Source organism: Lytechinus pictus, chromosome 1 (genome assembly GCF_037042905.1).
Source record: "Lytechinus pictus isolate F3 Inbred chromosome 1, Lp3.0, whole genome shotgun sequence".
NCBI lineage: Eukaryota > Metazoa > Echinodermata > Echinoidea > Temnopleuroida > Toxopneustidae > Lytechinus > Lytechinus pictus.
In genome coordinates this window covers 22,026,142-22,051,662 of record NC_087245.1, presented here as the reverse complement: position 1 = coordinate 22,051,662, position 25,521 = coordinate 22,026,142, and the positions used below count along the sequence as shown (strand labels likewise).

The 25,521-nt window shown below is 37.6% G+C and overlaps 1 protein-coding gene across 3 annotated transcripts; it reads left to right on the top strand.

The window, feature by feature from the left end:
• The first annotated feature begins 6,574 nt into the window (after positions 1-6,574).
• Positions 6,575-23,992, top strand: LOC129259200 (transmembrane protein 241-like). Of its 3 annotated transcripts, none has more exons than XM_054897505.2 (10): positions 6,575-6,996; positions 11,872-11,999; positions 13,161-13,242; positions 13,870-13,973; positions 14,941-14,992; positions 15,467-15,561; positions 16,077-16,147; positions 17,349-17,418; positions 20,824-20,982; positions 22,249-23,992. In XM_054897505.2, the coding sequence occupies exons 1-10, from the start codon at positions 6,931-6,933 to the stop codon at positions 22,376-22,378; spliced, it is 957 nt and encodes a 318-aa protein (XP_054753480.1). In that variant the 5' UTR covers positions 6,575-6,930; the 3' UTR covers positions 22,379-23,992. The 3 variants fall into 3 exon arrangements, with proteins under 3 accessions (XP_054753480.1, XP_063954147.1, XP_054753487.1); XM_064098077.1 differs by having other exon boundaries at positions 6,610-6,996; positions 20,824-20,872; XM_054897512.2 differs by lacking the exon at positions 20,824-20,982 and having other exon boundaries at positions 6,610-6,996.
• The last annotated feature ends 1,529 nt before the right edge of the window (positions 23,993-25,521 follow it).

Sequence of the window (25,521 nt, the reverse complement as noted above, 5' to 3'; positions counted from 1 at the left end):
TCTCCTTCCATCTACCTCAAGTTTCGTCACCCTTCTATTAGAGATCCATTGGTCTCATTTCCATCTACCACTAGCTTCGTCACCCTTTCATCAGGGAGCAACTGGTTTCCTTCAATCTACCATTAGTTTCGTCACCCTTCCATCAGAGAGCAAATACTCTTCTTCATCAACCACTGCCTTCAACAACCTTTCATCAGAAAGAAATCAGTTTTCCTTCCATCTACCACGAGCTAGTTTCGTCACATTTCACTCATAGAGCAAGTAGTCTCCTTCCATCTACTACAAGCTAGCTTCGTCACCCTTCCCTCATAGATCATAGAGCATCTACTCTCCTTCCGTCTACTGCTAGATGTCCTCGTCAACCTTCCATCAAAGAGAAACTACTCTCCTTCCTTCTACCTCAAGCTTCGTCACCCTCCTATCAGAGAGCCATTGGTCTCATTCCCATCTACCACAAGCTTCCTCACACTTCCATCAGAGAGCAACTACTCTCCTTTCATCTAGCACAAGCTTCGTCAACCTTCCATCAGAGAGCAACTTCTCTCCTTCAATCTACCACTACCTTCGTCACCCTTCCATTAAAGAACATCCAGTCTCCTTCATCAACCACTGCCTTCTACAACCTTTCACCTGAGAGCAATCTGTCTCCTTCCATCTACTACAAGCTAGCTTCGTCACCCTTCCCTATAGACCATAGAGCAACTACTCTCCTGTCATCGTCCCCCTTCCATCAAAGAACAACTAGTCTCCTTCTGTCTACTGCTTGCTAGTTTCGTCACCCTTCCATCAGAGAGCCACTGGTCTCATTCCCATCTACCACAAGCTTCGTCACCCTTCCACCAGAGAGCAACTTCTCTCTTTCCATCTACCACAAACTTAGTCCCCCCCTCCATCAGGGTGCAACTGGTTTCCTTCAGTCTACAACTAGCTTCGTCACCCTTCCATCAAAGAGCAACTACCCTTTCATCAGGGAGCAACTAGTCTCCTTCCATCTGTTGCAAGCTAGATTCGTCACCCTTCCACCAGATAGCAACTAGTCTCCTTTCATCTACTGCTAGCTAGCTCCGTCACCCTTCTATCAAAGCGCAACTTCTTTCCTTCCATCTTCTGCTAGCTAGCTTCGTCAACCTTCCATCAAATAGCAACCAGTCTCCTTCCATCTACTGCTAGTTAGCGTCGTCACCCTTCTATCAGAGAGCCACTAGTCTTATTACATCTACCACAAGCTTCGTCACCCTTTCATCGGAGAGCAACTTCTCTCCTTTCATTTATTGCTAGCTTCGTCACCCTTCCCTCATAGATCAGAGAGCAACTACTCCCCTGTCATCGTCACCCTTCCATCAGAGAGCCACTGGTCTCATTCCCATCTACCACAAGCTTCGTCACCCTTCCATCGAAGAGCAACTTCTCTCCTTCAATCTATCACAAGCTTCGTTACCCTTCCATCGAAGAGCAACTTCTCTCCTTCAATCTATCACAAGCTTCGTCACCCTTCCATTGAAGAGCAACTTCTCTCCTTCAATCTATCACAAGCTTCGTCACCCTTTCATCAGAGAGCAACTTCTCTCCTTCAATCTACCACAAACTTAGTCCCCTCTCCATCAGGGAGCAACTGGTTTCCTTCAGTCTACAATTAGCTTCGTCACCCTTCCATCAAGAAGCAACTACCCTTTCATCAGAGAGCAACTAGTCTCCTTCCATCTACTGCTAGCTAGCTCCGTCACCCTTCTATCAGAGCGCAACTTCTTTCCTTCCATCTACTGCTAGCTAGCGTCACCACCCTTCCATCAGAGAGCCACTGGTCTTATTCCATCTACCACAAACTTTGTCATCCTTCCATCGAAGAGCAACTATTCTTCCTCCATCTACCACAAGCTTCGTCACCCTTCCATCAGTGAGCCACTGGTCTCATTTCATCTACCACAAGCTTCGTCACACTTTCATCAGATAGCAACTACTCTCCTTCCATCTACCAAACACTTCGTCACCCTTCCATCAGAGAGCAACTACTCTCCTTCCATCTACCACAAGATTCAACACCTTACCATCAGAGAGCAACTTCTTTCCTTCCATCTACCACAAGCTTCGTCACACTTTCATCAGAGAGCAACTACTCTCTTTCCATAATCCACAGGCTTCGTCACCATTCCATCAGAGAGCAACTTCTTTTCTTCCATCTACCGCAAGCTTCGTCACCCTTCCATCAGAGAGCAACTACTCTCCTTCCATCTACCACAACCTTCGTCACCATTCCATCCGAGAGCCAATTCTTTCCTTCCATCTACCACAAGCTTCGTCACCCTTCCATCAGAGAGCAACTACTCTCCTTCCATCTACCGCAAGCGTCGTCACCCTTCCATCAGAGAACCGGTGGTCTCCTTCCATCTACCACAAGTTTCGTCACCCTTATGTCAAAGAACAACTAGTCTCCTATCTACTACAAGCTAGCTTCGTCACCCTTTCCTCATAGATCATAGAGCATCTACTCTCCTTCCATCTACTGCTAGCTGGCCTCGTCATCCTTCCATCAAAGAATAACTAGTCTCCTTCCATCTACTGCTAGCTTGCTTCGTCACCCTTCCATCAGAAAGCAACTTCTCTCCTTCCATCTAGCACAAGCTTCGTCACCCTTCAATCAGAGAGCAACTTCTCTCCTTCCATCTACCGCAAGCTTCGTCACCCTTCCATCAGAGGGCAACTTCTTTCCTTCCATCTACCACAAGCTTCGTCACTCTTCCATCAGAGAGCAACTACTCTCCTTCCATATACCACAAGCTTCGTCACCATTCCATCAGAGAGCATCTACTCTCCTTCCATCTACCGCAAGCTTCATCACCCTTCCATCAGAAAGCAACTTCTTTCCTTCCATCTACCGCAAGCTTCGTCACCCTTCCATCAGAGGGCAACTTCTTTCCTTCCATCTACCACAAGCTTCGTCACTCTTCAATCAGAGAGCAACTACTCTCCTTCCATATACCACAAGCTTCGTCACCATTCCATCAGAGAGCAACTACTCTCCTTCCATCTACCGCAAGCTTCGTCACCCTTCCATCAGAGAGCAACTACTCTCCTTCCATCTAGCACAAGCTTCGTCACCCTTCCATCAGAGAGCAACTACTCTCCTTCCATCTACCACAAGCTTCGTCACCATTCCATCAGAGAGCAACTACTCTCCTTCCATCTACCGCAAGCTTCGCCACCCTTCCATCAGAGAGCAACTACTCTCCTTTCATCTAGCACAAGCTTCGTCACCCTTCCATCAGAGAGCAACTTCTCTCCTTCCATCTACCGCAAGCTTCGTCACCCTTCCATCAGAGAGCAACTACTCTCCTTCCATCTAGCACAAGCTTCGTCACCCTTCCATCAGAGAGCAACTTCTCTCCTTCCATCTACCGCAAGCTTCGTCACCCTTCCATCAGAGGGCAACTTTTCTCCTTCCATCTACCACTAGCTTCGTCACCCTTCTATCAGAGATCAACTTCTCTCCTTTCATCTTCTTCTAGCTTCGTCACCCTTTCACCAGAGAGCAACCATTCTCCTTCCATCTACAACTAGCTTCGTCACCCTTCTATCAAAGAGCAACCAGTCTCATTCTATCTACTGCGAGCTAGCTTCGTCACTCTTCCATCAGAGAAGGTCGAATATCCTCCCATCCCAAAGAGTTGCAGTTCATTTACCATTGCCTACTTCGTCAACAACTATACGTTTTTATTGAGATCATACTCAACAACCAGCCATCGCTAAGTTCTGATTATCATTTCACTCCTTGTCTGTAATAAAGGTACGGTAAGTGATAATCGACAATTTTAAGCACTTGACATCTCTCTTTGACATAAACCAAAATTCATGAAAGACCGTTTCCTACAATTCCCAATTTAAGTCAATGTTTAAGGAAAAGGGAATAACGCTGTAACGCAAAAAAGCGATTCTACAAACGGGTATATGTGCTTAGAGAGTAGGTTTTGTGTGGAATATCGAAAACTTGTCATTAATAATTATGATGACAGGCCCATAAGTTTAACTTCAGTAATAGGCAAAGTCATGGAGGCCATTATACGCAATGTTTTAATAGACCATATTGACAGTAATAAATTGTTACACAATGCCCAGCATGGATTTACCTCTGGAAGGTCATGTATTTCGCAACTTATGAGACAAATGGAGGACTGGACATATCTTATGGATAAAGGGAGACCTGTAGATGTAATATATCTTGATGTTAGCAAGGCCTTTGATACTGTACCTCATCAGCGACTACTTAATAAAGTACAAGCATATGGCATCGAGCACAGAGTTTTTGAGTGGATCAAAGCCTTTCTAGTAGGACGTGTACAGAGAGTGTCGATTCGTGGGGATTTCTCCCAATAGACCCCTGTGATTAGTGGCGTGCCTCAAGGGAGTATTCTCGGACCTCATCTCTTTGTCTTATATGTAAATGACCTCCCAAATGTGATTAGTAATGACATTCAAATCTGTGCTGATGACACTAAGATATATGGTGATGTCTCTGTAAACCAACAAACCTCGCTACAGGATGACTTGGACGCAGCAACCTTATGGGCCCAATCCTGGCAACTCTCCTTCAACCAGGCTAAATGCAAAACCATGCATATTGGAAGAGTTAATACTAGAACAACATACAGTATAAACAACCAGATTTTACAAGTATCTGTTGTAGAAAAGGATCTTGGAGTCATGATTGATGAGGAGCTGAAATTCCACTTACATGTAGCACATATCGTGAATAGAGCCAATCAGATGCTTGGACTAATCAAAAGAACTTTTACTGTCATCTCAAGTACACATTGCCAACCTTGTTCAAGACATTAGTACGTCCTATTTTGGAATATGGAAATGTAGTGTGGCATCCAAGGTTCAAGGAGGATGCTGTTAAAATCGAAAAGGTACAGAGAAGAGCTACAAAGCTAATCCCAGAATTGCGACATTTGCCATACCAGGATAGACTTGTAAGCCTTGGAATGTACTCACTACACTACAGAAGACAAAGAGGAGACATGATCGAGGTATTTAAGATTTTGAATGGACTTGTTAATGTTGACTCTTCTGTATATTTCATCCCTTCCATTCAAGACACAACAAGAGGACATCATCTAAAACTGTTTAAACAGAGGTCTTATACCACTTTAAGGAGGAACAGTTTTAGTCAGAGGGTTGTAGACCTTTGGAATAATCTTCCTCCATCTGTTGTGTCGGCACCCTCTATTGACTCTTTCAAACATAGGCTGGACAAACATTGGTCTTGCCATCATCAAATTCTTCCCTAAAAAATAAAAATAAAAAGAATCCGTCCACCCTCCACGCAACATGCATGCGTGTAATTTACAAGACATTTAAAATAGTCAAGTTGGAACAAGTACTATCAAAAGGAACGACCGGAAGTCTCGACAGGCTTGCCTTCTTCTTCCGTACACTGATGATGATGATGATGATGATTATTATTATTATTATTGTAGTATATCACATTATTTCGAAAGGAAAACCTAATATAAATTTGATCAAGCCAAATTCTAATTGAAATGCATAATATACACTGATATATTGAATTTCATAATCAATTTTCATAAATAATCGAATCTTGAGTCTTTATTTATCAGATGGGGTGTTCTGGATTTTAATGATAAATGTTAACATATTCAATAATAGTTTAATCATACTATTCATTTCACATTCAGGGGAGCTCTACTGACAATTGCTATGATGGCGACCGTGACCAGGGAAGATACAGATGAACAAACAGTCTACCAGGGGGCAAGGTGAATTTAACCGCCGACAGTTGCAACTTACTCTCTTTTTTTGGTTGGGTGTGATCCAGCAAATGATAAGATGATTCATATTTAACCATCTTAGCACCTTCAGCTTTTATCGACATTCTCCCTGGAGGATGGGCTCTGTTTAACAAAAACAAAATGCATGTATTTCGTTATACCATTACTGCCAATTATAATCATCAGCAGTGCAGGGAGCAGCTACCAATGGGCAATGTACTTGACATAATTATAATTGTTGCAATATACTAATAATAATTCTTCTTCCATTATGTTCAAACTTCGGCTTTTATCGGCGGTATACCATTTGTGCGGCACTTGTGCTTTATTTCTTTTTGCATTTTTGTGCATATTTGTAAATATTTAGTGAATATTTGTGCCGGTTTGTTTCATATCTTTGCGTGCTTGTGGTGCATAGAGTGTAAACGTTTGTAGGCCTACATATTTGTACTTGTTATTGATGTTAGTTATAGGCCTACCTGTTTTTATATATTTTTTTAATCAGGCATGATCATCTATTTGCACTAACCCTCATTAATCATAAACATATATATTTGTTGCATTTAATTTTCTACTAACACGGGGTCATACTGCTACCTTCCCGCAGTGGCCCCGGGGGAGTGGCCCTTACGTGCAAGGGCGTCACGAGGAGGCACACAACTTTACCCTAAGTCATCTTTAAAAATTTGCCCTGAGTATAACGCGCCCTATACTGAAGCATTAATTTTCATATCCATCATTATAGACCGTCTATTTTTGTCTTCATACTTCGCATTCTGGGGTTCTCTAATCCACGTCGGCATCGATCGATCGGGGGGGGGGGGGGGCTGATGGGGGCGGTCAAAACCTCAAAGAAACAATTGGTATTGGTACAATTGATAATGTCTTTCAAAACAATTGGCTGGTGATATTTGCCAATTTTGGGAATTTGAAAGAGGATACAATTTGCAATTAAGCTAAAAAAAATTGGCTCATACTCGATATATGGCATGGGGCTCAGTCGGCTCACCCATATCAGCATAATATATTATGGGCGCGGCTCGCTCGCTGGTACTTTATGGTCGATATCATTCGAGATCGAGAGAGAGCTAGAGGAGAGTGACGTGTTAAGATGGTTGACGTGCGGGAGGATTGAAATGAATGTATGGCTTCGCTGTGGCTTCCCATTCTTTACTGCATTTTGTACATCTGTACCGTGTTGGTAAACAAGGTAACTGTTTGTTTTGATTCTTGTGATTTTATTTTATTGTTATGATCCAAATATTATCTACTGGCACTCACACGTATTGCGAGGTTAGTGATCTACCGGTAGATCTAGATCTCCATCTGTCGGTTAATCTGTTGAGTGTTGTGTGTCCCACGTATTCAAATCAGTGTAGGCCTAGGATAGGGCCAAAGTGAAATCCTGTGGTCGGTTACTTCTTTTTTATTTTCCCTGTTCCTCATATTTTCTTGCTCTTGACGTCGCTGCCTGTCCCACGGCGACAACATCAATTTTTAGCCTAAAGAACAATACAACTACAAGGCCAAGCCCAAGGGAAAAACTAGGCACCTGGCTTAATATAAGGCTTAACTTAACTCCCGGGCACTCTAGGCGACACCCCAATACTTACCCGTGCTGATAAACTGGGACTCCACTCACGCGCATTTGGGCCGCCCTAGCTTAGAACTAAGCTTTGTTTTACTAAAAAATAAATCTTGTAATGATTCAATAAATGTTACTTAATGAATTAGTACTGTTAAATCGGTACTCACCGGTTCTTTTCTTGAATTTTCTGGCAATTTCCCACGCTTCTGGCTTCAATTCTGCGGCTGTTCCTGTCGCGGTAGACAGCTACATATGCAACTTTATTTATAAATAGAGCGCCCCTTACGATAGTTGTTAAGAACGCGGCCAAATTGTTAGGTTTTTTGCACTGTGTCCAAGGCGTTTTTATTTTGTTTGATTTTTATTTTTTAATAAATATTTTGTTAAATAGCGATTTTTACGTCAAATATTAAATTCATATCACAAAATATTTTTAATTGTAGAAATATATATAATATCATGCAATTATTTATTCTATATATATTTTATAATAAAATTTATAATTGTTGCGGTCTTTAAAAAAGGATAGTCGATCGATCAGGTGATGACTACTCGTATCACGTGATCTGAAAATCAGCTTCGTACCGCTTTGATCGCACTCGACGGGACCGGACTGACTGCCAAGAAAAGATCGAAAAAGGACTCAAATGTAAGTTTCCCTTTATTTTATAACATTTAGAATATGAGTAGGATTATAGTTAATGGGTAATTTTTTAATAAATGCTAAACAAATGAGGACAAAGCTTGCATTTTTCGAGTAATAATCACTAATATCATAAAAATACTTGGGTGCAGGACTTCTAACCTGTTTTTAACGCATTGTCGCCTATGAGGTCCATACATGTTAATGTTTGGACCTCATTGGTACTAGGAGTGCTCCCGGGGGGGGGGGGGGCACTCGACCAAAAAAGTGGTAGGGGTGTGCCGCGGGCGAGGCAAAAAACGGGGGCCTTGGAGCGGGCTTATTGTAAAAAGGAGGGTCCTCTGAATGGGCTTCTGAACTACAAATGTTTGTGAAAACGGGGGTCCTCGGAACGGATCTCCGTATCTCTGTGAGTGCGTATGCATCCCTATGGAACGGGCAATCGTGCATGACGCAGCTAGCGCGGCCTCTGCCGGTGCGCTCGCGCTTAGGCGATGTTCGAAAAGCGCTCTACGGCAGCTTTTCACCAAAATTGTAGCAGATCAATGCGACCGGAACGGCGTAACGAAAAATATGCGAAGCTTTGGAGCGGATTTCTTTCTTCTTTTTTCTCGATAAGAAGGAAATGCTATGCCTTGGAGCGGCTTTCTTTGTTCTTTTTCTCAATAAGACAAAAATGCTATGCCTTGGAACGGAAATTTGAGTGTAAAAATGGGGGTCCCCTCCGCGGCACATACCCACTATGCATTATATACTGAGTGCCCCCCCCCCCCCCCGGGCTTAACTATTTTACACGCAAATCGATGCAAAGCATTACGCGAAGTCCGTGGAGTGTCCAATCTTTTCATTGTATAGACTTTGGTAGACCGTAGTATTGACGAACGAACAAAGCTTGTACTGCTGGTTTTTTTCAAGGTACGTAGATTCTTCTATTTATTTTTAAATTTGGATCTAGTCATCGTATTAAATTATTTGCATAAAAATATAAAAGTGTAATCGCCAATAATAATCTTAAATTATGTTTTCGAAATTATTTCATTCATTGGTGCCCATATTTAATCAAGTAATCATAAGAATTGCCCATTCAAAGGATTAGACACAGTAATAAAATTATCGAGGAGCTGAATCAAGGCTGTAAAATTTATTAGCGCCACCATCGGGCTTCCTTTTATTTCCGTAGAAGAGACATGCGAAGTCACTTTCCAGGCCAAGGTCAGAAAATTTCCTCTTTTTATATGAATTTTATTTTTTGATTAAAAAAAACAAACGATTGTAGGGTATGGCAACTCACCGGAAAGAGCCCGTAGAGTAGCGAGAAGGAGTTTCGGCAAATATTACTTCTGTAATGAAGCGATGTTTTCTGAATAGAATAGAAATCCAGGGCCAAACGCGTTTCGGTGTACGAGGTTAGTATAGCATACTAACCTCGTACTAGTAGTGTGAGTGAGGCTAGGGGCCTAACGTTAGGCTAGTACCGATTTGTTTTGGCTTGAAATGCACCAAAACGGAAAAATAAACTTAAAAAAACCCCAAAACAGTGACTTCGGCTGGCGCGCAACTCCACTTCCCTGGTATATCCAAACTTAATACATTAACATATGGCCATAAGGTTTATCGCTAATCAGAACCGCAATGCATCATGGGATCGAAAAGGAGGCAAGTTAGCTAGCTCTGCGCATGTGCACTGTGGTCTCTGCCCCCTTTTTAATCATATCATGCTTTGCGGTTCAGCTTCCTCAGCTCTGTTGATATTGGCCGATTCGCAATAAAACTTATCGAGTCCTGTACAGATCGAGTTAGTTCAAACCTTGGTCTCTGTAATTGGTGAGTGGAGCAAACGGAGTTCAGCAAAACAACCAATATAACAGAGACAGAAGCTTTTGGTCTAGGTCCGTGCCTGCCCTGGCGCATTGCCAAATTGTTGCTTTGCCATTGCCTGTGTTTGGTGGCGGAGCTCAGCTCAGGCGCCCGACTCTGTCAAGAATCCCAGGGGTAACCCCAGGGGAGGGGGGCACTCAATTTTGATGGGGGTGTACCTCACGACATGTCTCATGAAACCCTGAAATGGCGGTCTAAGGAACTGACTACAACTACAAGGGTAAAATACGGGGTCTTGTTAACTGAATATATACTGGGTGGTTTGAAAACCAGGGTCTACGCACTTGCTCACTGCAACCATCCTGCCTGTGGGGAATCTACAAGTAGGGTATGCCAATGCAGTACACAACACACACTTTAAAAAATCATTAAAATAACACTTTTGTGACCAAAATTACTAATTCCATACAGTCGCAATGTATTTTTTTATTAGTACCTTGGGAATAAGGTGTGGAAAAGGTCCCTGAACATGTACAATCCAGATGAAAATTGTCCATGCTCTACCCATGCTGTTCAACGCCAAATAAGTTTTAGGTACCAACATTTGGATACAGAGGGGCAAATAAGTTGTGTATAACTTTATGCCTACTTCCAAGGTAAATAAGTTTTGTATTCACCAGAGCGCTCAAAAACATGAATTTCGGGCATATTTTTGTGTACGCCTTCTATTGGTGGAAAGCAATATGGCAAAAAAATTTCATTTTTCAATCTCTAATTTAGAAAAAATTTACTGAAGAGCCAAGTTATATGATGAGTAGCTTTAATGGAATCTGACAGTGTCAAACAATCAAGCATTTGTTCCAAACATTGCCAACTTTATTTTGCCACACATGGAATACTAACAGAGAATAAGGTGATATCATAACCTTTTTTCATTGAATGAGTGGGTCTACGGAACGCGATCGCGGTACTGTAGGTACAATGCACTCTTACGCTGTGCATGTGTATGTGGGCATGGAGCTGCTGGTGGCTACTGAGGAGGGGGTTGTGAAGCTGTGCGTGCAGCTCTCGCATGCGGTGCTTGCGCTGGACAATTTTGGCAGGGCTGGGGAACTGAGATGTTTCGTAACGAATCTTGCGAGGGGGAGGGGCGGCTTCTGAACAAAACTTTTGTCATTTAGAGTATCTAGGGATTTGAAAATTAGGTCTGTTAAAGGGGGTCGTCAAAGCGGCATGTCCCCGTACCACCAATAAATGTGAGTGCCCGGGGGGGGGGGGGGGGGGGGTGAGTAACCTGGTTTTGTATAAGAGTATCAAAATTTCCCAAAAAGAAAAACAAATGAAAGTTCCATGAACATCTATTTTCAGTCAATTCTGAGAGAATGTCCCATCCCAGGGCAGCAGGCAGTGACTTTCGAGTTCTTTTTCATGAGTCATGATGACTGCATGATTATTATAGAGAGAAAAAACTTGGCATCCATGCCATGGCAGTAGTATTGTCAACGCAGTATGCCTAACTTTGTTTAGTCTAATGTACCAATGGATGATCACATGCATTTCCAATGCAAAAAGTAAGATTGTTGATGTTCTTGAGAGAGCATGCATGTGTGCATTTGTGAGACTAGACCGCTGAAATCTGTCGAGAGGGGTTTTAAAACATTTTTAAAAAAATTCTTGTTTCTTCCCCTACAGGACCTAGTCTACATGTATGTCCCATAGGAGCAATATATTATTCCCTCAAAACAGTGCTTTGATTTTGAATTATTTTTATATGAATTTGCCCTTTATATTTTGATTCAGCATATTCAGTCTATTATGACCAGGGTGTCATTTTTGTTCATTCACCAGATTGCCCTTGTACCTTTTTTTTTGTTTTTAAAATTAAAACTTGATCTATGCATCTCATTTATTTTCACCCTGGATTCAGTTAGAATTTAAAATAAAAGTTTTGTATTCTTTAAATGACAGTGGTTATGGCTTGAACTATCAAATGTGTATCATTCAAGGTCTATTGATTTTTTTTCTTTTTGAAACAGTATGTGCTGTGGGTCCTTGGATTCACCTATCCAACCCTCTTTCAAGGTTGGCAAACCCTTATTGGGTTTCTGGTGCTTCGATTTGTTGCTTCCCTTGGTCACATTGAGCTTAGCAGCAACATCAGTTCGTAAGTATATAACAAAAGAATGGAGTAGAAGGAGAGGAAATTTCAGACATGGGCGTGTTCAGTCACCTCATAAAGACGAGGGGGGTGGGCTATTTATTTAGGATCATCTAGCTATTATGTACCAATATTAAGCATTTTTAGCTTGCATCTGGACAAAAAGATGGCATGTCTGATCCGTATCAATTTTAAGATGTCTTAATTTGTTGTTCATTTGGATTTTAACTATTATTAAGGCATAAACTATTTTAATGTGAATATTTACACTCTACTTGTGCAGTGTAGTATTCTTTCAACCCCTCTTCAGAGACTTCAGACCGTTTGATTATTAGATATTTAGGGACAGTGATTTTCCGCAATCGCGGAAAACGGACGGAATTCACGGAAAGGGCCTTTTGAAACGAAAAGTGGCATTTCAAACGGAAAATCACGGAAAACGTATTTTCCCTCAAAATACACAGAATAGCAACAGAAATTACTCCAAAATCACAACAAAATGAGAATATTAAATGGCCACAAAACCCCAGAAAACACGATCTCACTTCGCTACTATAATGACAATTCACACATCGTGACTGCACTCGACATCAGCACACTCGATTGTACCCCGTACCCGGCCAGCCGGCCGGGTTGGGCTTCACATGCACACATATCGTTCAACTACACGGTCGTGTGTTGCTGCCCTCTACGTTTGAAGATGTAACAGCACGATATCGTGGTCTTAAAATCCAAGATGGCGGATTGGCAAAAGCCGTTGACTGATGATAACGATGTCCAAAAAAACCCAAAATCATCGATGAAATATCATTTCACCGTGAAATAATGCTAATAATGTGAAAGGTGAGGATGTATGCATGCTAAATGGGTTTGTAAAAATATTTTATGCATCCGCATAGATCCGATTAGAACGGATTCTATTGTGTTGTTGGTACAGTAGCAGATACAAATTTTGACCAGTGCAAGTGTACATGATGTGATTTTGCTATTCAATGTGTAAACGGAATTGTCACTTTTCCGTGTGTACAAAGTCTATGGGGAAACGGAATTTCCGTTTTCTGACATGCTGAAACGGAATTTGAGATTTTCTGAAACGGAAAAGGAAATTTTTTTAAACGGAAAATCACTGTCCCTAGATATTATACCTTATTTCTGTATATTTTGTAGATCTGCATACTTTCAATGGCTTCCTGCAATGGTTCTGTTTGTGTGTGGGATCTATTCAGGATCAAGGGCACTTGCAAGATTGGTAAGCTGAGTGATAAGAATTTATTAAAGATTTGTGCCTGTTTCATCTGGTTTAAGTTTTATCTATTGTTTATGTTAAAAAACATGTTTCTGTAACAGGAACTCAAAAGTATTTTTTGCCTTCTTATAGTTCTCATCTCAACTTGATTTTTGGTGTATTTCACTTTTATCTGAATGTACACATTTTATGAATTATGTATATTGTGATGACACTTTTTGTAGATGTTTGATAAATGAAGAAACAAACACATTGTGGAGTATTGTGGCCCAGTGGATTAGTCTTCTTACTTTGGAACAGTGGGTTGTGGGTTCGAATCCCAGCCATGGCGTAATTTCCTTCAGCAAGAAATTTATCCACATTGTACTGCACTCAACCCAGGTGAGGTGAATGCGTATCCGGCAGCGTATCCGGCAGGATTAATTCCTTGAATGCATGAACGCTGAAAGGCAGTTCGGGATAAAGCCGGGGTAATAATAATAATAACAACACGCCTCGGAATAGAATATTTCTAGATAGATGACGCTATATAAATGCCTATTGTTATTATATCAATTTATCCATCTCTTTCTTTCTCTCTCTATTTTATCTATCTCCCACTCATTCTCTCTCTCTCTCTCTCATGACTAGCCGATTCCTATCTTTCTTTGTCTGCAAGGACAAGTGGAGGTGATAACATCAATAGTAGCTGCCTTGATTCATAAACAGAATCCCAAGCCACAGGTAGCTTGTAGGTAAGCTACATGCATGACTCTTCACTTTAATCTTCACTAGACCCAGGGAATGTGTTATAAACTTTACACTTAAGCCATGGTCAAAGATCTCTTCTGGGAAGCAAAACATGTCCAGAATTTATTACTTTCACTGCATGTACTTTTAATTTATACTTCTGTGGTTAATTTCATACAACTATTGTAGGCATCATTTTCAGACAGTGTTCAGTTGATTGAGTATAACATTATATTGATGAATAAAAAAAAAATTGAAGAAAAGTAATAATAGTTTGTATCGCATTTGACTATTAATAGTTTAAACACAGAATAAGACCATGTCTTAAGTCAAATTAAGTTTTAAGTTGCAACTTTGCATGTGTACTTGTTTAGGTCCTATAGGTCCAAATGGCATGTGCTCAAGAACCATTTTATAGATCAATAAGAACCGACTCTTGTATGCTAATCAGAAGAACAATTAGGGTCACTGAACAGTTGTCAAGGTTATCTATATCACCGCATATGAATGATTTTTTTTGTTATTTAACAAACAATTGTCAAGGTCACCTCTATCACTGCTTATACAGTATGTTATTATTTTTTATTTAACAGAAACTTAAGATTCATTTTCCTTCTATACCCTTTAATCTTATTCTGCTTTATTTTGTGCTTCATTGATGCTGGTATTCCTCATATACTCTACATGTATATACTCCAGCATGCAAGCATTCTTATGTGTTAGTTTGAAAAAAAAATAATGCCAGGAAAATCTATCAATGATAGAAATATTAATTTGTATTAATTTGACAATTTATGATAATAATACAGTGCTTTTCGATGTTATGGTATAACCACACTGGAATTAATGAATGGCATTGAGATTCATTTGGATAAATGTGCACCATTTAATAGGCATTTAGATAGCTAGCACATCATAATTTGGATAAATTATCATTATTTTTATTCCTCAAATATTTTAATCTAATTTTAGTTGGCTAATTATGACTGCTTCTGGTATTACAATATGGCTGACAGATCCACAGGTTAGTTGGATTAACTTGGATATAAAGTAAACTCTTTATTTTTTTATTTTAACATCTATTTAATGTTTGTTTTAATACAAACAAATTAATGTCAAGATCATGAAAAGTAGAATAATTTTTAAAAAAAATCTGAGTTGACTATAAAGTGGAACTTGGCGATTGCTCTGTAACGGATATTGATGAATGTGTCGATATCTTAATGCCTAAACAAATTATGTCCCGATACATTCAGTAGCCATTGTTGATTATCTTGTATTTATTTTATTAGAAATTCACTTTTGAGGGAGTTGTATACTTATGGAACTCTTTGGTTTAAGATAACCTAACTTGATGAAATTGACATATTGCTTTAAAATAAGCATTTCTTGTTGATGCAGACCAAAAAAGTATAAATAAAATGTTGTTAAATGGATTTTTAATCATGTTTACAATGTTTTGATTTCTTCTTTCTTTTCAAATGATTTCCATTGACAGTATGACCAGAGTGGCTACAAGTGGATGTTTCTACATGTCATTGTCTCAAGTCAAAGTGCAATATATATGAAATGGCAGAAAACATTTCTTATGAAGTAAAGTATTTCAAGTTTTTTTTTTAGGGAATGAAGAGCTTTGGGAGGGAGGGAGGGGGAATGGAGAAGATAGAGATGGAGAGGGGGGGGGGGGAGGAAGAGAGGGAGGGAGGAAGGAAGGAAAAGAAGGAGTGAGGGAGTGAGGGGGGTATTGAGAAGAGAGGGAGAAAGGAAGGAGGTAGGGAAAGGAGAGGGAGTATATAGGTGGATATACAAAAATAGAGTAATAGTACTAAGCAAGAATAACTTTGTAGAAAATACCAAATAAGGTAGTGGCAAATTATGAGCATGTAGTTCAATTAAATCATGCTGTTTTACCGTACTTGCTGAATAAAATAAGAATTGCAAATTCTGTAATAAATGTCACAAGTCTTAGTCATTACATGGGAATTTAAATTAAGTCAAATGTAACCTATTGATTTTCAAACTTTACCAAGTCATATCAACCATGAATGAATATGATTAAGTGATTAACCATTCTTTCTTTCATGTTCTCTTTTATCCTGAATTTTTAGTGATGTAGATAGACTTCATTGTATTTATGCCTTCAGTGTTTGTGTGTTTGCTCCAGGCAGCTTTATATTAGGTAAGTTTCATTTGGCTTGTATGGCCTTTATTATCCATGGTCTTTATTATCCATGGTAGACTTCCTATGTACATGTGTTTATGAATTTGAGTCTGTAATAAAATGACACCAACAAGACAATTTTTTTATAGCATATGTAAATTAAAATCTTGATGTGCTTAGAAACGGACATACTGAAGCTTTTCGACATGCACTCATCTGAGTAAAATCGCATTAATCAACAGATCAATAGAATAAAACAATATATACTAGAAACAAGGAATACAATTGATGCTAAATGATGAGCTGTGATTGGCTTGGCTGTCATGGTAAATGAAAAAGGCTTAAAACAGCCTTTAAATTGAAGCATAAGCTGCCAGAAGGGTTCTTACGAACTCCTTCTGGCAGCCCAGTTAGTTTAATTTCCATTTAGTCAAATGCCCAGTTGGTCTTGTTTCCATTTAGTCAAATGCACTGTTGGTCAAATTTCAATTTAGTCAAATGCCCAGTTTGTCAAATTTTCACTTAGTCAAATGCTCAGTTGGTCTAATTTCCATGTAGTCAAATATCCAGTTGATATTATTTCAACTCTGTCAAATGCCAGTTGGTCTAATTTCCATTTAATCAAATGCTGAGTTGGTCTAATTTCCTTTTAATCAAATGCCCTATTGTTAAATTTCCATTTAGTCAAATGCCCAGTTGGTCTAATTTCCATGTAGTCAAATGTCCAGTTTATATAATTTTCATTAAATCAAATGCCTAGTTGGTCTAATTTCCACTTAGTCAAATCCCCAGTTGGTCAAATTTCCACTTTGTCAAATGCCCAATTAGTGTAATTTTCACTTTGTCAAATGCCCAGTTGGTATTATTTCCCTTTCATCGACTTCTTATTGTGCACTTTGTCAAGTGAAAAACTTGGTTTATTGGCAGTTCATCTAATCATGTAGTCTAAATTGTGTGAGACCTTGTGGGTATTAAAAGAAATGAGTATAGCGTATCTAGAAGTTAGACAAAATAGTAATTAGGCCACTCTGGATAGTAGATGAACTGGTTATAGACAAACCAGGATTAGAACGATTAAAAAATGTGGGTTGAGATTAATTTAAAGTAGATACATCAAGTGTAGACCAAGTGGAAATTTACTGTTTCATTCCCCCCCCCCCAAAGCTGACATCTTTGTTGACACTCTGTAATATTGTATTGAATATCCTATTCCCTGCAGGTGATCTTATGTCTTCATCCAATTTTCGCTTCTGGTATATGCATCACTTCTATGTAGGCTGCCTAATGAGGTATGTTTATCATTTATTGAACTCGTCTTGTATATCATAAAACAAAAGACTACTGGATTATGTCCAAATGTGGTGTGATGTAGCCAACCATTGAATGATGGCAATTTCCTCTGAAAATTGATTGGACATGAATCGGAAGAGCATGAAAACTGTAAAATCTGTGTGTTTTGGGGATTGCACAACATAGGGTTTGAGTGTGAAATCTACAATTGCATAGGAAGTATATCTTTATGTGTCTTGTCTGTACCAGCATCAAAAGAATGTGATTAAACCAGCATTGGTGAAGGTACATGTAGTTAAATACAACAGGGAAATTATTAATTTAGCTGAGGAGTTGTATCATAATACTAATAATAAATTGGGCTTATGTTGCAACAAATCCACTTTGTAGAGTGCTCAGAGCACTTTTCGAGAAATTTCTGAAGGAAAAGAAGAAGAGTTGAACAAACTAAAGTTGTATATATGGCAAACCACATTATTCTCTCACTCATTTTATCCACGGTATGATTTTTATTGATGTAATCAACACACATATTTTGTACATTTATTTATGTACATAGATACATTTATACTTTTATTCATTTTCCATTCCTCAAAGTTTTGGAAAAAACAATAAAACCATTTCGAAAAGTTGCAAGAGTAATTAGATTTGTTGTCTGTGAGGCATTGGCATGTTGGATTGATTGCTGTGATTTTAAAATGCACTTGTCAATTATGTTTTATTAAAACATCTTGGCCTAAATTCACAAAGGTGGATTTTGAAACCATCGGCTTATGCAGATTTCCTGTATAAATTACGCTTATTTACCGCATACATATATATAAAAAATATGTCCAATGTTGATACATGCTTTTGTCACAGTGCGCCAAATTGGCGCCTGTTGCCATGGTTAAGTACGCTATTTTATTCATGAGTCCACTGTTTGAAGAGTGGACTCATTAATTTAAAACAGTGGACTCCTGAATAAATACCGTGGTAAACCACAGCAACAGGTGTCAATTTGGTTTACTGTGACAAAAGCGCACATCAGCATTGGACATTTTTTAATATACGTGGTAAATTATACAGGAAATCTGCATAAACCATGGGTTCAACCGATGGTTTTAAAAACCACTTTTGTGAATTCGGGCCCTTGTGTTTGATCTTTATTATAATTTAAAAAACTTTGATTAGTATTACAATCATTGAAATTTTAACTGACATTAATTACATTGCAATATTGTGCATGGATTGCTATTTTGTATGTTAGGCAAACATGCCACTGCAGGGTATTGTAAATTCATTTCATAATTCAACATTGTTTTGTCACTATTCTTCTATTACTTAGTGAAGAAAAAAATAAAGATGGAAGGGCTCTAATAAGGAGCATGTTTTGCATCACTGTGTCTATCACTTTGTTTTAAGGAAACAAAGCACTAACAAGAAAATGCACAAATTTGATTGGACAAGCTCCAATAGAGAGCCGCATTATAAATTTTGTTCACATTTGGATACTGCTTGAATGATCCATAGAGGCCCCATACCTTGTAAAGCAATATTGGCAGCCTGCGCCGATGCCAATCAAACATTCCTCTACAAATTTCTATGATGTATAATTTAATAAAGTTTGATATAATTTATGAAATATTGGATGAGTGAATCATAGAGGCCCCATGCCATACAGGGCAATGTTGGCAGTATGAATTATTGTGCTGTTCCAGTAGTTCCACCCTTCCTGACTGCATGTACAGTTGTGTATATACTCCAGGGCCCCGTCTCACAAAGAGTTGCGATTGATCCAATCAATCGCAACTCTATGGAAATCCAACCATACCATAATTTTTTCTACGAAAAATTTGCACAATGTCTTTTGTATGCAAAGAGAATCGCAGTGAATCTTCAAGAAAACAATGAATGCATGAATATACATCATAGCTAGAAAATATTTTGAACAAACATGCATAATAGATGTTGACATTGCTGGCCGTCCATAGTTGCGATTGATCAGATCAATCGTAACTCTTTGTAAGACGGGGCACAGGAATATATTTTTTTCCTGGTATCACATCACAAAATGCTACACATGTATTAAGGACCGCTACCCAACAAGTACTTTGTCTGAGCAGATTTTTACATAGGACTGTACAGAACTTAGAGCTTTTTTTATGACAAAAAATGCTAAACCAGATTTTTCAAGCAAACTTATTCCCTGCATGCCGAGTCTGAGGGCTGTCATAGGTTTGATGTTATTACATGATTTATCATCAGCTTCTCTGTTCAGTTCAATCCTACCCCTTCCCCCCCAATGATAATGAAACAATTTTATTTTTTGGTTGCCCTGCTTATGGGGAATTGCCCTGTATATACAGAATTGCTCATTAACATATATATATTCTAAATTATGACTGAACTATAAATATCACTATTTTGTATACAATATAAAGAAACAAGATATTTATTGGGATTCATAATTAATGATTTAGTTGTTTATTTCATATGTTATGAAAAGTATAATTTTTTAATCATAGGAAAATTACAAGATCTGTTCGAACTTTCAGTAGAAAAAAAGTGATATAAAATAAAATTCTTGTATCTTGTGTATAGCATATTTCATATTTTCTTATTTTGACCGAAAAAAGAGTAGTGGAGGAAGAGTTCCTCTTTGAAATAAGCAGACTCTGAAGCGCTTCTGACTAATTTAGCATGTGACTCAGAACCTTGCCTGGTGACTAATTCTTGGTTTTGACCTGCTTAGTCACATGTTCTTTTTCACCTAATACTGTCCATGTTTTGAATTTGAAATCTTCCTATTTCATTTGTGTAAAAGTGAAGATAAGATTTAGAATGTGAGAGTGATTCTTTGTTTGACTTTTGTTTACAATGATATCTTCTTTTTTATTTGTTTTGGAGTGATATGCTAGTAGTAATTGTAGCTTAATGCCACCTGTAAATTATGAAGCATGCATTTCCAGACTTTGTTCTCTCTCTCACCATTAAAATATCTCTTTCTGACAAAAACTAAAGAACCCTTTGAGTGATCAATTCCTTACTTGGCTCATGTATGCTTCTGTGTGAGGATGACCTGGTGCCCAAAGCCTAGCAATCATCCAAGAACATTTTTCTCTGATTGATTGCATTGACTTCAATGTACAATCAATCATGAAAATCAAGCATACGATTAATTGCTTACCTTTGTGTTACAGGACCCAGATTAGATTATGGGGTCAAAAGGTCACAGAGTTCATTATTGAAATGTGAGAAGTCATATATTTTTGTTCTTGCAATAGCAAAGGGATAAATTTTGATTGCATGCACCTGGAATCCATCTATTTTTTTATGAGTGAAGCTTACAATTAGAAACAGATAGTGAAAATTCTTTGACCTCCTTTTCTCATCTTTTTTTTATTTATAAATTTGTTTTGCAGTGGTATCTTAGGAGTAACCTTGGCTTTATGTCACCTGTACATGAAGCAGGTATTTCCAGACTTTGTTCTCTCTCTCACCATCTCTGCATCCAAGATCTTGTGTGTGGTTATTTCTACTCTCATCTACCTCACAGTTTTTAATACTCATTTTTTCCTAAGGTATTTCACACTTTAAATAACATTCTCACTTTTCTTTTAAACTATTAAACAGTTTTGTTATTTCATTGTCTCGCCTGCATAGCAGAGCGAGACTATAGGCGCCGCTTTTCCGACGGCGACGGCGGCGGCGTCAACATCAAATCTTAACCTAAGGTTAAGTTTTTGAAATGACATCATAACTTAGAAAGTATATAGACCTAGTTCATGAAACTTGGACATAAGGTTAATCAAGTATTACTGAACATCCTGCCTGAGTTTCAGGTCACATGACCAAGGTCAAAGGTCATTTAGGGTCAATGAACTTTGGCCAAGTTGGGGGTATTTGTTGAATTACCATCATAACTTTGAAAATTTATGGATTTAGTTCATGAAACTTGGACATTAGGTTAATCAAGTACCACTGAATATCCTGTGCGAGTTTCAGGTCACATGACCATGGTCAATGGTCATTTAAGGTCAATGAACTTTGGCCGTGTTGGGGGTATATGTTAAATTACCATCCTAACTCTGAAAGTTTATGGATCTAGTTCATAAAACTTGGACATAAGAGTAATCAAGTATCACTGAACATCCTGTACGAGTTTCAGGTCACATGACCATGGTCAAAGGTCATTAAAGGTCAATTAACTTTGGCCGTGTTGGGGGTATTTGTTGAATTACCATCCTAACTCTGAAAGTTTATGGATAGAGTGAATGAAATGTGGACATGGGTGTAGTTGACAGTCTTAAGTCTCCGTTCAAATGTAATTTATGGTCAATGAACGTGGTATTATGTCATTATATGAATGATGTTTTTGTGAATGATTATTTTATAGAAGTTTTCAAAGTTAGCACTGCTATTATATTAAATTGCGTGATGCAGGCGAGACTGCCAGAGGCGTTCCACTTGTTTTTTTAAAGTATTAATATGTACAGTACATTGAGAACCAGGGGGGGGGGGTAGGGTAGAGGGGTAATATAAACTTTATTGAGTCTTAAAATGTGAGCTCATTAGCTCATGTCACTGAACTTGACAAGATACAAATTGACAAGAACGGTTAAGGGCGTCTCAGATCGTTACGCATGAGTTTTTTATTTATAGATTTCTTCAAATATTAATAGTATATTTAGAATTAGTAAGTGCTTACATGAATAGATTGATACAGAACTTGATTTTTAGTCAGATTTAGTGGTGAAATGCAAACATTCTTGAATGAATATTACCGGTAATAAATTTGAGTAAATCTCATAATCATTTTGTTTCTTCCTCTCTCCACTCATGCGCAGCATATTCTTTTGCCTTGCTGGTCAGCTCATCCACTCTATTGCAAAGCATGATGGGAGTGTCGACAGGTTATCCAGTCATATCGACGATGATGATCTGATCGGGCCTAAACTGGAAAAGGAGCAAGCATAGTCTATGTTTGAATCATTGTCATACGCACAACTTGCCTTTAAGTCAGTACCTATTCTTGTACCTGGGATGAAGCCAGTAGTTTGCCATGTTAGTAAGATGTTCTTTATTGAAGCTGTATTAATTTCATGTAGTTGTCATAAGGGTTCCACCCTTTGGGAATTTGTTAATCTGGATTTTAAAAAAGTACACAAGACTTAGCAAAACTGATTAAATATTAAAAATCAAATGGGATGAGGACATTTTTTCCTTGTGTTTCAGTCAAATTTGGCCATCTTTCATATTGGCGGATAAACGGGGTGTTGCAAAAAAAAACATGCGATTGATTGTAAGTTAAATCAATTTTAGGGCCCAAAATCGATTGAAAGTCATGTACTTCATTGTAAATTTGCAATGGATTGATGGTCCCTCTCTTGCATCAAGAAATATAAATCGATTTGCTTTACTTAATATTAATTTATCACTTCTAAATTTGCATCTGAAATATTTAATTGCTTGCAATTATTTTCTTGCAACACGACCTAAATGCGAAATTAGTTTAATATGAAAGGCTTTATAAACAATTTTGATGATAGTGTTACACTAAATCTGTGATATGATATTAAAATGACTTGTGGCTCTTCTTCATAGTATCATTACATGTAGTTATGAAGTTGTGTATTTGTTTTCCCACTGCTTTATGACAGAATTCTCAATACCCTGTATTGTGAATCTGCTTTTAGTAAGAAATTATCATAATTAATCAAAAGAAAACATATTTGCATTTGATTGACTTAAATTTATTATCTTTTAACTCATAATGTCAATAAGCATTGTAATGAAAGTTTGAAAATGCACATCAGCATCTTTTTTTTGAGATATTGAATTTTAATTCATGTTATATCCATATTTACTTTGTTCAAAGTATGGTAATACATTGAATGTTGCCAATTTGAGGATCATAGGCAGATTGAACTCGACCTAGTGAGAGATTTGTGTCTCTATGGGTTAAAGTAATATGAGAATCAATTATTGATAAAACATTTGTGAAACAAAGAACTTGCATTTATAAGAGTTCTTATTTGAGGATTATATGGTAGTTGATCTAAAAAAATAAAAACTCTTGAGAGTAGCTTCGAATGCGTTTCTAGACTGCTAGGTTTGTTTTATCATGTCATTATAAAACATTATCTCTCCATTATTTCATTTTTATCAATTTAATAAACTTATCGGTGATGCCTGGGCCTTGATCATCAGTGCGAATCTATGGCATAGTGTTGTATAATTCTTATATGAACTCTCTGGTCTATGGTTAGGCATTGCGATGCATACATATTGGCAAAAAGAAACTTAATTTATCACATAAGATATTTTATAAGATGGCAATGTATTATTGTTAAACATCGTAATATAGGGTTGAGTAATATATGTACATTTTTGTAATTATGTATAATACTGTAGCAATATGGATGGACAATATTCTATACTTATCTGGAATATTTTTTTATACAGAGAATTTCAATCCTATTTTTCATATTACATTTTCTTTTATGTATAGAGATGTACATGTACTGTATAAGCTGGGATGGTGGAAGCTGTTTCTGACAAAATAATCAGTTTTAAATGTAGAAAATTCAACATTTTTTTTGCACTGCCTGTTATGTTTGTCAGATGTCAGCGTTTTTTTAAAAAGTTTTGACTTATCATTGCTTTTGCTACCAATTTATTGGAACAAATTATTCAGGGAAAAAATATTAATTGAAAAATATATATTTTTGTTAACTATTCATGGATTTTTTTTTCTTTATTTCAGTTTAGTTGTAGGAAGTTTTAGAGACTGACCTAACACTATAACAGAGATTGTTTGACCATGCCTAGTAGCTCCATGGTTGGACAGTTATTTGAAATATACTGACAAATATAATATTACCATGGAGCTAGCTGCATGGTATTCCTCTTTAAAAGTATTCAAACAGTTTATAAGTGGCTCAAATAAACATATCAAGGATTTACCAATATATACAGTCCTACTTGTAGCAGTACAATTTCCAGGCTTTAAAGGACAAGACCGTCCTAACAAAAAATGATTTGAATAAAAGAGAAAAATCTTAACAACCATAACTCTGAAAATTTCATCAAAATCGGATGTAGAATAAGAAATTTATGACATTTTAAAGTTTTGCTTAATTTCACAAAATAGTTATATGCACATCCGATTGGTATGCAAATGATGAGACTGATGACGTCATCCACTCACTATTTCTTTTGTATTTTATTATATGAAATATAAAACGTCATCCACTCACTATTTCTTTTGTATTTTATTATATGAAATATAAAATATTCTAATTTTTTCATTTTCAAGTGAAACAAAGATTAATTCCTCCCTGAACATGTTGAATTAGCATTGTTTTAATACTATATGGTTCATTCAAGTTGGTCCGTATTGTCAATGAAATATTGTATAAATCAAACAATAAAAATAAAAGAATTAGAGTTTGATTTTTCTCCATTTATTCAAATAAACATTTTTCTGGGGTGGACTTGACCTTTAAGTTGCTAATTAATCCTTTGCACCTGGCTTTTCTTCATATTTCAACCATCACTAACTCACACCAAAACTAATTAATAAAAGAATTCTTTGATAATTCTATTCTTTTTAAAGACCTTTTACAGAATCATGGAAAGTCTCTTGTTTTCTCTCAGACGGCTAATTCATAATTTAGTCGTAATCAGACTGGGCTTCTTGGGGTCTCTGTTGTGTGAAGGTGGTCTCAGAAAAGATTCTTTGAAAAAGTCATGGAACATCATGTCAACTCTTTTGTGAACTCATCTTGACAGTAGTGTATGCTATTCAAACTGAATTAATACATACACATTTACTTTCAGTCTTAAAGGAGAATGAAACCCTTGAACCAGCTGAATCCATATCAAAGAGAAAAATCAAAGAAACATATTGTTGAAAGTTTGAGGAAGATTGAATGCATAATAAGAAAGTTATGAGCATTTGAATATTGAGATCACTAATGCCATGTAGATCCTCCCATTGGCAATGCGACCAAGATTTGTGATGTCACGCACGTACAACTCCCTCATTACTTTAGTACTTATTTCACTTATATTCTCACTTTTATAGAGTCTATCACAAGGTGAGGTGTTCTCTTTAT

Excerpts from the sequence above, each read along its gene's own strand:
- LOC129259200 (XM_054897505.2), top strand. The coding sequence starts at position 6,931 with ATGGCTTCGCTGTGGCTTCCCATTCTTTACTGCATTTTGTACATCTGT. Across the intron at positions 6,997-11,871 it reads GTACCGTGTTGGTAAACAAG|TATGTGCTGTGGGTCCTTGG; the intron begins GTAACTGTTTGT and ends TTTTTGAAACAG. Across the intron at positions 20,983-22,248 it reads AATACTCATTTTTTCCTAAG|CATATTCTTTTGCCTTGCTG; the intron begins GTATTTCACACT and ends ACTCATGCGCAG.